This window comes from Erinaceus europaeus, chromosome 4 (assembly GCF_950295315.1).
Source record: "Erinaceus europaeus chromosome 4, mEriEur2.1, whole genome shotgun sequence".
NCBI classification, from domain to species: Eukaryota; Metazoa; Chordata; class Mammalia; order Eulipotyphla; family Erinaceidae; genus Erinaceus; species Erinaceus europaeus.
The window spans coordinates 128,749,936-128,763,410 of record NC_080165.1 but is presented as its reverse complement, the minus strand read 5'-3'; the positions used below and the strand labels follow the sequence as shown (position 1 = coordinate 128,763,410).

At 35.6% G+C, this 13,475-nt stretch overlaps 1 protein-coding gene across 5 annotated transcripts in view; it reads right to left on the bottom strand.

The window, feature by feature from the left end:
- LOC103126218 (triadin) overlaps positions 1-13,475 on the bottom strand; it is a 279,909-nt gene that overhangs the window by 35,846 nt on the left and 230,588 nt on the right. For 2 of the 5 annotated variants that reach the window (XM_060190510.1, XM_060190511.1), the window contains exon 12: positions 841-894. The exons of 2 other annotated variants lie outside the window; for them this stretch is intronic. In XM_060190510.1, the coding sequence (XP_060046493.1) occupies positions 841-894 (54 nt within the window). Of the gene's footprint in view, positions 1-840; positions 898-13,475 lie in introns of those variants that run through there. One more of the 5 variants, XM_060190513.1, reaches the window with a different exon arrangement.

The window sequence follows — 13,475 nt, the reverse complement described above, 5'->3', positions numbered from 1 at the left end:
AATAAATAAAATTGAAAATAAAGACCCAGACCCGTGCCTTTTGGCTCTTCCCCATCTCCAAAAGAATATAAAACAGCCATTCTTAGGATTGGAGAAGTCTTTTTTTTTTAATGATCTTTATTTATTTATTGGATAGACACAGCCAGAAATCGAGAGAGAAGGGGGAGGTAGAGAGGGTCACCACTCGCAAAGCTTTCCCCCCTGCAGGTGGGGACCAGGAGCTTGAACTCAGGTCCTTGAACATTGTAACATGTGCATTCAACCAAGTGTGCCACCACCTGGCCCCAGGATTGGGGAAGTCTTAATGAACTTCTGTTCAGATTGTGTAACAAACTACATTTTCCTTTTATGCAAAAGATTGTCATGCAAGGCATTGGTTTCCTGCATCACTGGCTAGTAAACTGCCTTGTTTAACTTCACTAATTAGTCCAACAAAATATGAAATAAGATAATAAATTTAAAATATTGTTACCTGTAAATATTTTGACCTTGATATAAGCATCGAAAATAAAATGAGAATACATCATTATACAGCTAAAATGTTAAATGAGTAGGTGTTTAGCCTTTCAGCAGTTTCTCTGCAGATTGAACATTACTCTCAGACATGCATTCTCTAATTACTTAGTAAACACATGCAACATGTTTCCTATAATAGCCCAGTAGATGGTGCTATTACACAGTGAACAGCTCTAGTGTTTGCTATGTATTAACAAACTTGTCTGTTAAAATATTTATCGCTTGCATTATAGTTTAATTTTATTTGTTATTCAATCCGTATTTCAATTCTTTATCTTCCACATGTAAACGGAATCTTAATTCCTAAACTTCAGTCTTGCTTACCTTGTGCTGTAGCTTTTATAGCCCCCTGTTTAGTTTCAGCACTTTTCCCTGGCTCTTGTAAAGAAAAAGGAAAAAAAAAAGATAAATCAATTACTATGAAGTATTATTTCAGAAAGATATAGTAACCAAAGAGGGAATTAAAAAAATTGCCTTTTTTATTCAGAATTACTGTTAAGAAATTAGAGAACTCTCCAAGGGTTAAGATTACTAAAATAGAAAAGCAATAGTGATTCAAATAAAAGTTTACAATAAAAATCACCAAAACTTACAGAAAAGCAATTTGCATTTGCTTAACTCCTGAATTTGAAAAATCAAAGAATTATTTGGAAAGTATTTCTGCATTCTAGCCCTTTCTAATGGATAGAACATTTATGTAAAAAGTGACAATTGAAAGTCACTAAATGACTAACAAGAGATAATAACCAGGCTCATTCGGAATCTTCCAGTCTTTCTAAATTTTTTTTTTAAGGCTTGTGTTTGTTTCTTTTTCTCAATTTTTTTTTAAAGAAAACAAATTTGACAAACTTATTGTTTCATTAGTTAGCATGAAAAATACAGCAAAATAAAAATTTCAAGACACAGTGGTGCACTTCATATTTCAATAAATAATGGCTGTTTTTACTAAATTTTCAAAAATTCAATTCAGCTGAAATTATTATTCATTTAAATATATAACATCTTAGGCAGAATTTTTGATAACTTATTTTAAATACTGACCTTTATGTATTAATTTATCATGTACAGGATATAAGGTATATGCATCAAACTAAAGTGTAAACATAGTTATTAGTACATATTCTACTATGAAATATTAGTAACAGTTTATTTGATATTATAAATTTAGAGGTGTAGAATAGTAAGACTGAATACGAATGACCTAGTTAAGAACCATAAGTTATGATTCTGTATTTTTTACTTTGTTTTGTTATTGTTTTTTACTCCAAAAAATTGAGATTTGATATCTAACTTTTGCATTATTTTCTGTTGGTGCGATAAGTACTCATTTATAGCATAACTATGATTGTGAAAATGCTCGTGCTTCATTGTTTTCATGTAAAAATTAATATTTTAAGTCACATATGTGGTTTTCATTATTCTAATTTCCTTGCATACTGTAGAGTGTGTACTTAAACAGGTGCACCACTGCCTGGTACCACACCTCAGTGTTTAACACAGTTCTTGGCACTGAGAAGGCATCAAGTAAGTGTTCTTGCATCAATAAATGATCAATTCTTAGGAGAAAAATTGAAAAACATCATTGGGGGCCAGGTGGTGATACAACCAGTTTAGTGTACACATTCACAAAGATCTAGGTTCAAGCCCCTGCATGTCACCTACACAGTGAAAGCTTCATCAGTAGTGAAATGGTTCTGCAATATGTCACTCTCTCTCTTTCTCACTCTCTCTCTCTCTCTCTCCCTTCCCTCTTGATTTGGATCTGTCTCTCTCCAATAAAGAAGTCAATCAATAAAATATTTTTAGAAACCTTCTTGTATGCCTGAAAATTCTAAGTCAAATAAATAACATTAAACTCATAATTTTTTTTCAGACACACTATCCATTTCTCCTATGTAATTCCTTAACTCCTGATAGCTTTGTCCTTATTATTCCCTTTAATTCCAGAGAAAGAGACAGAACAAGGAGAATTATCAAAATACTGGGGTTCTGTGGACAGACAGTTGCACTGAAACACATGCATTCCAGCACGTTATTTGCCTACCAGCTTCATCTGATTTATTAAATTCCCATCCTAGAGTACTGAAGATGTCACTGCATAGAGATGTTACAATCAGATATAAAAAGAATAGACATTTGGGAGTCAGATGGTAGCACACCCAGTTAAGCGCACGTGGCACGAAGCACAAGGACCGGCATAAAGATCCCGGTTCGAGACCCCGGCTCCCCACCTGCAGGGTGGTGAGGCAGGTCTGCAGGTGTCTTGTCTTTCTCTCCCCCTCTCAGTCTTCCCCTCCTCTCTCCATTTCTATCTGTCCTATCTAACAATGACAACAACAATAAAACAAGGACATAAAAGGAAATAAATATTTTAAAATATTTTTAAAAAAGAAAAAGAATATACATTTCCTGTAAGAATGGCAATGTGTATAAAATATAAATTTGTCGCATCAATATAGTAAAACTGCAACAAAAGGAATTCTCAAAAAGGAACTGGAAAAATAATTTAGACATATAATTTTAAGCACCTTCTTGTTCGTGCTCAGATTAAGCAATTTAGGAAATGGACATTACCTGATCTGATATTAAAAGAGAAAAATACTTCTCCAAATAATTACTCATTCTTCTACATTTATTGCAAGTGTGCTTAGAAGGAATGGGCGTCATACCACCTCCATATGAGTTCCAAATACGGTCTGGTTAAAGACCTTACTTGAAGAGATGTGACCATTTCTAAGGAGGTAATGAATGCATAGGTAATATTTGAAGAAGTAAGTATATACAGGGTCACAAAGAGGCCAGGGAAAGAAAGCTTCAGAATGGGTGAATGATTAAGTATTGTGGTGGGGTTACAGATCGCTCATGGATGGGCCAGCTTCTTATTTGACGTTAATGAGAAATAAAATTAAAATCTTACAATTTGTTTAAAAGTAAATTGTGGTCAAAATAATTAACCTTGAGACTGCTGCAAATGAGATGTGCTTTTTTTTCCCCTTAAGATATTGAAAAACACTGAATTTTTGAGCAGTGAACTTGTACAGCAATGCTTTAAAGAAATAAAATTCTCTGATTGTCAGAAGAAAGTGTATTTACTTAGTGGCATCGAAGTCAAGTAAAATGTTGCTGAAATTGTCTAGTAGTAAGGTGGCAATGTCTTAGACTAAGCAAGTGCTAATGGAAATGTAAAAAAAAATAGTAAGTTAGACATTTAAAAGAAGAAATTAATAGGATTTTGACATTTATTCAACATCCACAAAGGAGAAGAGTGTTTATTCAAATGAGAGCTGAAAATAAAGCTGGCTTTTTCATATATGTCCCTATATCTATATAATCTGTCTGTCTATCTACTTATCTATCTATCTATTTATATGAGTTGGAGACAGTGTTGGAACTTCAAGAGGACAACTGAGTAAACATTTAGAGAAAAATATAACTAAAATAGACCTACTATCTACAAAATGGAGACCCCTAAATCTTCATCTGCAATATTCCAACCTTTAGGTTCATGATTAGTCAATAATTTGTTTGGCTTTATATGCTAATTCTTCTTTCAGTCACCAGGTTCTAGATGCTACCATGATGCCAGACTTCCCTGGGGAGACAACCCCACCTATGTGTCTTGGAGACCTGCTTCCCGATAGCACCGACCTACTAGGGAAAGAGAGAGGCAGGCTGGAAGTATGGATCGACCTGTCAATGCCCATGTTCAGCGGGGAAGCAATTACAGAAGCCAGACCTTCCACCTGCTGTACCCCACAATGACCTTGGGTCCATACTCCCAGAAGGATAAAGAATAGGAAGGGATGGGCTATCAGGGGAGGGGATGGGATGTGGAGTTCTGGTGGTGGGAATTGTGTGTAGTTGTACACCTCTTATGCTATGGTTTTTGTCAGTGTTTCCATTTTATAAATAAAAATTATATATATATATATATATATATATATATATATATATATATATTCCCTGAAGAGACAGATATTCTAACAATGGGACTGGTGGTGGCTCACCCAATAGAGTACACAAGTCAACATGTAAGCACCTGGGTTCAAGCCCCACGTATGCTGCTGCAAGGAGGAAGCATGAGGAGTGGTGCACCAGTGCTATAGTTGTCCCTTCTCTTTTTCTCTCACTCTCTGTTGGTCACCCTTTATCAAAAAAAAAAATAAAATAAAAAGAAGGAGGAGGAGGAGAAGGGGAAGGGGAAGGGGAAGGGGTAGGGGAAGGAGGAGAAGGAGAAGGGGAAGGGGAAGGGGAAGGGGAAGGGGGAGGGGGAGGAGGAGGAGGAGGAGAAGGAGAAGAAGAAGAAGAAGGAGGAGGAGGAGGAGGAGGAGGAGGAGAAGGAGAAGAAGAAGCAGAAATCTGCTGCAAGGAACATCGGAGTCACACAGGCACACAGGACCAGCAATAATCTTTATGGCAAAAACAAAACACAAACAAGGAGAAAGCTGTACTGAAACATATAATACTGAAAATCAACACAATATATTAATTTAAATTATGACCATGAGAGTGATTTTTTTTATTCTAAGAGACGAATGAAAAGCCTTGAAGTATCAAGGCAGCTAGACACATATTGGTATGTGACACATGACGTATGAGAGCAATCCAAGTGATATTGATTTCAACAAGATCAAGGGAAAAGAGCATTTTTTAAAAGGAAAGGAAAACAACCTCAGGATTAAACAAAAAAAGAATTTGTTATCTTGAGAATCCCTAGAAACATTCATGAACATGATTTTGGAATACATTAAGAACAAAAGATTATCCTTACAGATTTAAGGTGGGTGGTAACACTACTCACAGGGGTTTCTAGTAAATGTTGACAAAGTCTAGGTAGAGGATAAGTCACTAATTTGATAAAAGGGTGATACAAATTGACTTGAAGAAATCAGAGTTGTTGTTTTTTCGTTTGTTTTTCTTCAGAAGAGGAAACCCTTGTTTTGTTTAAAGAGAGTAGAGAAATACCTAACGGAGAAAAAAAATATCTGGACAGTGGGAAGCCAACTATGGCAGAAAGATTGCAGAACATATAGATATGAAGAGTTAAAAAGCAGGTGCCAGATGGTGGCACACCTAGTTGAGCACACATATTACAATGTGCACAGACCTGGGTTCAAGCCCCTGGGCCCCATCTGCAGGGGGGAACTTCATGAATGGTGTAGCAGGGCTGCAGGTGTGTCTCTGTCACCCTCTCTGTCTCCCCCTTCCCTCTTGATTTCTGGCTGTTTCTGTCCAATAAATAAAGATAATAAAACAATTTTTAAAAAGGTTAAATGTTCAAAGTATAGATAAATGCTTTTGCCTAATGATAAAAGGTATCTTTTCCTCTGAAAAGAAGCATTATCCTCTTGAAATGTCAAAAATGTACAATTTTTCCCTATAAAGTCAGTACTGTGATCATTGATAACTTAAGATACAGGGTGCAAGGAAATACCCCGTTAAAACACATTTGAAGGTGGGGGCCAGGCAGTGGAGCACTTGACTGAGTGCATATTACCCTGTGTCAGGATCTGGATTTGAGCCCCCCACTCCCCACCTACAGGGCGAAAGCTTCAACCAGCAATGAAGCAGGTCTGCAGATCTGAAGGTCTCTCTCTCTCTCTTTCTCTCTCTCTCTCTCCTCCTCCTCCTCTCCATTTCTCTCTGTCCTATCAAATATAATAAAATAATAAAACTAAAAAACACATTTGAGGGTTTATTATTGTTTCATTTTGTCTTTTTCACTACTGTTTATCAAATGCTACATGTAAGTGAGATCATTCACTTTTAGTCTTTCTCCTCCTGTTTTTTTTCACTTATCTTGACACTTTAGTCCATATTTGATAATTTCCTTATTTTTATTGTAAATATTCCAATCTTCTCTATGGTCTTTATCAAAATTCATGAAAAATGAAACATTTGGATGAAATGACAACTAAATTTTAAAGTTACGTGCTATGAACCATGATAAATGGTGCATATTTGAAGTTCTAAAATATGCAACTGAGTTATTTAAAGTTGATGTGCCACTAGTGGAATGAGTTATTTAGACAAACGTTTCTTCTACTTATTCCTAAGTTTAGAAATTGTGAATTTTTGTAATGTGTTCAACAATATTTATTTTGTAGCTCTAAGAATTCAAATGTTTTAACTATCTGTTCACATACTGATTGGTGATTTAGAGAACTAAGTGAGATTTCTAACACTGGCTTCTCAATTATAGTATTTCACCTTTCTGTGTTTTCCTTTCCAGCAGTGTTAGAAGAAATTATATAGGGGCCTGGGTGGTGGTGTACCCAATTGAGTACACGTACAAGGATTCAGGTTCTAGCTCCCCAACCCCCACCTACAGAGGTGATGTTTTACAAACAATGAAACAGATTGGCAAGTGTCTTCTATCTCTCTTCCTCCTCTTCCTTTCTCAATTTCTCTCTTTACTATCAAATAGAATAGAAAAAAAGGAAAGGGGAAAATGGCCTCTAGGATACGTGGATTTGTGTTACAGATGCCCAGCCCATCAGTAACCCTCCTGGCAATAAAATAAAATAAAATAATTTTATATACCTTTTGAAAACACTAATCAATCACCCCACCTTTATCACATCAGATCAGCATATTTAAACTTACCTTAATGTTGATTAGGAAGTCTAGAGGTTATCGCAACACCGAAATAGAAATTACTGGGGATTGACACTGCTTTGTGGTCTACATTTCCTTCCTTCCTTCCTTCCTCCCTTCTTTCTTTTTACTATTTTTTATTATTTATTTTGGATACAGAAGGGAGAAATTGAGCGGGGAGGCGAGAGAGAGACTTGTAGTACTGTTTCATCATGTGTGAGTCTTCCACCTGTGGGTGGACTTGAACCTGAGTCCTTCTACATTGTGATATATGCACTCAACCAGGTGTACCACTGCCCAGCCCTGGCTAATTATTATTATTATTATTTTTACCAGAGCACTGCTGAACTTTGGTTTATAGTGCTGTTGGGGTTGAATTTGGGACTTTTGGTGCCTCAGACATGGTAAGCTCTTTGCACAACCACTATACTATTCCCCTAGCCAGGGACTTACATTTTATACACTACAGAAAATACACCAGTTTGCCTAGAGAACCATCCAATTAAGTTAATGGGTTACTTTTACTTTGAATATTCAAAAGCTATGTTTATATGTACAAATCAGAAATTTAATATTTAATTACATTTGAAAACAAGTGAGATAATGATAGTACATAAAAACAGTTTCCCATACACTTTGGTAAAGTCTTAGTATTTGTCATCTACCAAATGACTCAGCTGAGATTTTTTTTTTAATTATATAACTTTAGATGAGCTCATCCTCAGCAAACCACAGATAATTGGAATCCTGAAGGGCCCCTTTGAAGGCACTGGAGATAGACGAATATGAACTATATATCTTATTTTGGAGATAAAGAGGAGTATGGGAAGTCTGTGTTAAAAATAAAACTGATTCCTTAAGGATGTGAAAAGTTTGTGTGGATTATATTGTTGACAAGAACCTCCAAAAGTAAGCAGAATGAATATCTGTAGTATAAAGAAGGAAGAAGGCAAAAATAACCATGCAGTGGAGCTCACCATGTTAAATTCTCAAAGCAGTATGTCTTAGTAAATTATCATATATCTTACACCCAGTTTCACATGATGACACAAATCTCAGAAGTCAATTTAATTTCAAAAAACAAGATTTAGCTGTAGCAGGCAACAATGTATCAATGGTTCATCAATGGTATCAGTGTATCAGTGGTTCCACACTAGTTGTAATCTTCATATGTGTTTAATCCAAATCTTTAAGCAAGATAACCAAAGAACATTCTGCACATGATTGGTACCAACAAGGGTGGGTCATCTCTTAAACATTCAGTAGATACTTTGGTTCCTCAGTACTTTGTGTTAAAATCCATTATAGTTTGTATTTGATTTATCTTGAGTTCATACTTGATTTGCTAATCAATACTGAGAATAAATGTCTATGAAAATTTCTGAGATATGATTCCTGTCTTCACATATTTTTGCCTAGAGAGCAATGTAAACCCACGTGTATAGATCAACCTTTCTGTAAGAATTTTTCTCTTTATTCTTTTTTATTTTTTAATTTAAAAAAATTTTTTTACCAGATCATTGATCAGCTCTGGCTTATGGTAGTGCAGGGGACTGAATCTGGGACTTTGGAGCCTCAGGCACCAGAGACTCTTTGCATAGCCATTATGCTATCTACCCATGCTCTCTTTTGATTATTTTATATTTATATTAATATTTATTTATTTGCCTCCAGTGTTATCACTAGGGCTCAGTGACTGTCCTATGAATCCACTGCTCCTGTGGCCATTTTTTTTTTAAATTTTTTGGATAAGACTGAGAGTGGAGGGGAAGAGGGAGAGAGAAAAAGAGACACTTGCAGACCTGCTTCAATGTTTGTAGCAGCAACCACCTCTGCAGTAGGTGAGGGGCTGCAGGCTTGAACCAGGATCCTTATGCTTCCTACTATATGTGCTTAACCCAGTGCACCACCACCCAGACCCACTTAAGATTTTTTTTTTAAAGAATTTTTTAAGTCAAGTGAAAAGCTGAAAATAATGGAGAACCAAAAACTGATCAATGACTATTTTGTGTCTCACACTCAACAAAATTGCATTTTGCTAACATCAGTTTTGAGAGTGAGCTATTTGTTGTAGTGTTGAATAGAGTTCCCTAGAAACTTAGCATTCCACAGCTTGTTAGAGAGACACACATAATCACTATGATAATTATCATTTTTGTAAATGAAGAAATGGCATAAAAGGGGGTTCAAATAACTTATGCAAATTTACAGACTTAGTAAGTGAGAAACTCAGTACAGAAACTGAATTCTTCAATGCTACTTTATGCTGCTGTTTCTTATTCTCCTAGTCATCCATTAGAAAATGGTAATGGCGCATTCATCGGTCACTTTGAGTTTTAACCCCAGTGGATAACGTACAAGACTACCAAGGTCTGAGAGGTATTCTTTACTATACTAGTTTATTAGGTCTGCCCCATAATTGTTCTCTTATTTGTGCTTGTTTACCTATCAACTCCTCACACTAGGCTACTAATTCTTAAAGGATGAATTATTTGAATTCTTCTTTTTCTTCTTCTTTTTTTAAAGGTAGAGACCAAGAACTTAAAGAAGCAGAGAGAATGAGAGTAAAAGAAATCTTAGTATCAAAGTTTCCTTCAATGCAGTAAGGGCTATACTTGAACCTGGCTCTCACACAGAACAAAACAGTACACTATCCAAATCAGGTATTTCCCTGGTTAGTTCTTTTTTTTCTTTTTCTTATGGCTAAGTTTTCATCACTCAGGGCTGACTTTTTCAGATGATAGAGAAAGGCTGAGATGAGACAGAGGGAAAGATATGGCAGCATCAAAGTTTCTTCCAGTGTGATAAGGACCAGGCTGGAAGCTATCCTGCACATGTAACATATGTGCAGGACAGCTATCCAAGTGAATCATTTTAACAGCCTTTACATTGCTTGTCTACTGCTTTCTTTATTTCAGTCAGTACATAGTAAGAACTCAGTTTATACTGTGATTAATTAAAGGGTCAAAGAACATACAGTATCATAAATACTGTATATTTCAAAAATAAAAGTGTCATAACCTCCAAATTACTGCATGCTCTCAGTGAAATTCAATAAAAGATTTGTGTATCTATTTCATTATTTACAGTTGTTTCACTGGATATAGCATAATGCTGTTATTAAATGATAAATTAATATTTTGTATTGGGAATACTCTTCACTATCTATAAGACAATGATAGTGATCCAGAATAAAAACTGTACTCAATAAACACTAAATTTCTAAACATCATTCATAACACTACTCAAATAAAAGAAAAATACGTTAAACAAAAATAGATGGTAAAATCTTGTGGGATTAATTGTGAAAGCACGGTAAGAGCATAGGGGAACAATCATCATAAAGATGGAAGTCTGAAAAGATACCCCACCTGTCAGTCTCTCCCTTTTAGGGGTCGAAAATTGAGGGAAAGGCTTTCCTAACTCATTTTCCCCTTGTCAGTCTCCCAAGCACCACAAGAACCTACAACCCCTAACATTTAATTCATTTCCTTGTTATAAACCAAATGGTTTGCCTGCTCAAGAGTTCACCTGCTGTGATCACACATACTCCATATATCACCATTCTGCATTAACCAAAAGGCTCTTCCTTCCTATTTCCTTAAATCCCTCTTCCATTTTGATCTAACTCTTCTATCTTATCTCTCTTCCTTTAAGGCTCCTCTCTGTCTGCTTCTCCTTTAATGGGATAATTAACATGTCCTTCTAAATACCTTCAGCTAATTGACTCTCCTACCCAATCACCACTAATCATTCCAGAACTCTCCCCTACTACTATCAATTCTTCTCATTCCTTGGAACCTTCACTATGGGGGTTCTGACCTTCAAAAGCCAACCCTTCTTGCCACATGTGAATAATGTCCTTTGTTCCCTTCTGCTATTTAAATCCTGCTTTCTGTATAATAAACAGATAGTTTGCAACCAAATGGTCTTCTGGTCTTTTCCTGTTGTTAGCAACTAAAGTTAACATGAGAGGCCAGTACGGCTTATTTCTGCTGAGAGCCCCCCCCCCCATGCAAGTACCAGCAAAATCTGGCTCTATTTTTATTTAGAAAATAAGCATGTGTAATTTATGAAGATTTATTACATTTGGTAGCCTTTATATGAATTTGATATTGAAATACTTCTGGATTATTTTTTAACAATTTAAGTTCTACAACGTACTTTTGCTAAATTTACAATTGAATCACTTAAATAAATAACAAAACAAAATCTAGATTTGTTGTATGCTAGAATGTTGCCCAGATAGTCAAGCAATTTAATCTGATTAAAAAAAATAATTTCACAAGAGACAGCTTATTTATCACAATTCTACGTACAAAACATTTAATCATCAAAGTTTGAATTTGACAGATTTCATCATGTGTATACACATGAAGTACATGCAAAGACCTTTAGTTTTATCTTCTCTAATCTTACCTTTAAGTTCCTGTTTATTAAACATTTTTCCTGCTTTATATCTTGCTGCCTTTCAGCCACCAAGTTGCAGATGCTACCAGGATGCCATCCTAACCTCCCCAGGCAGATGACCTCACTAATGTGTCCCAGAAACTCACCTCTTCAGAGCCCTAACCCACTAGGGAAAGACAGAGACTGGCTGGGGTTATGCATCAACCTACCAAAGTCCATGTCCAGTGGAGAAGCAATTACAGAAGCCAGACCTTCCACTTTCTACATCTCATAAAGAATTTTGGTCCATACTCCTAGAAAGGGATAAAAAATGGGGATGATTCCCAATTGTGCTGCTATGAACATAGGTGTACACATATCTTTTTGGATAGGTGTATTTGACTCCTTAGGATATATCCCTAGGAGAGGAATTACTGGGTCATATGGAAAGCCCATTTCTAGCCTTGTTCTTCAGACTGCTTTCCACAGAGATTGGACCAATTTACCTTCCCACTAGAAATACAGGAAGGTTTCTTTGTCTCCACAACCTCTCTGGCATTTATGCTGCTATCATTTCTTGAGGCGATGAAATATAAGACTTCAGTGGTGGAAACTGTGTGGAATTGTACCCCTGTTATTTTACAAACTTGTTAATCACTATTAAATACCCAATAAAATAATAATCAAAGTTTATGCTGATGGGTAAAAACATAGTACAGGTGATTAAGACTCTTTAAAATGAGATCCATAGATGTAATGAAAAAAATAGCTATTTGTAGTTCTCTAAGCATTTTAGAATATGACAATTCTGCTTGCATTGAGTATTTGGGAATTTAAATAAAGATCTGCATTTAGAACTCCCTCCAACAGTGTGTAGCTGCTTTCCTTTTTCTGAACATCTTTAAAACAACCGCTTAGAGTTAAACATACAGAAAAGATAGGGAATTAAATATGAATCACCTGATAAGTAAAAGATGCTTGTTATCCCACTCTCTGTCTTCACTTACACATCGTCTAGCAAGGAAAACAACCTTTCCTCTAGCTCACTGTGGAATTTCTAACTCCTCAGTGTGATATATAATTCTGGTGATTTATCTCCTACACGTGTGAGAATGAAACATTACTTTTAATCAGAAGGGCGCCAAGATTCTCACTTGCCCAAAGAGGGAGCCACGATGCAGACCTCATGTAGGTAGCTAGTACCACCTCATTCAGCGGGTAAATCTCCATGCATTTAATTTAGTATACCAGCTACTACAAATCTCCAAGAACAACAGAACTCTAATCTTAGTGATTCCTTTCTACACAATAAAACATTCAGAATTCAAGGAACATGGGAAGGACTATGTACTAAATTCTACCTTTCTAGGATTTAATAATAGCAGCATATTTCAAACTGTAATTCTTCTGACTACAGTAATTTAACTTCATCCATTATTTCCTAAACATGAAATGTTAGAACACTTTTTTCATAAAACACAACACCCATTGAAGAGAAACACATACTGACTGATGTTACCATCTAGAACAGAAAGAATGAACAGTCTATTCCTAACCAGTATTAATTGCAATAGTATCAATTATATATAGCCATGAAGATATGAATTAAATATACATGTACATGCATTGAGAATTAAATATTACATATACATGCATTGAGTATCTGTAACACTACTCATGTAGAGTTTACTGAGGTTCTCTAAGATATATTTTTCAATTCATTTAAAATATGGATATGTGTCAGCAATTCAATTTTCATAGACCCTCAAAAATGTCAGTTGATGAAAACAACATGAATATTATACAAAAAAGTTCAGGCTTTGAGTCCTGACTTTGTCACTTACTCTTTCACATCCTTGGGTATGCTTAGATATGCAAAGACTAAAAGGAATGTGAGGATTAACTTAAATGACATATGTAAACTGCCAAACACAATACTTTGAACTTTGGGCAGGTACTTATGCATGGTTTCT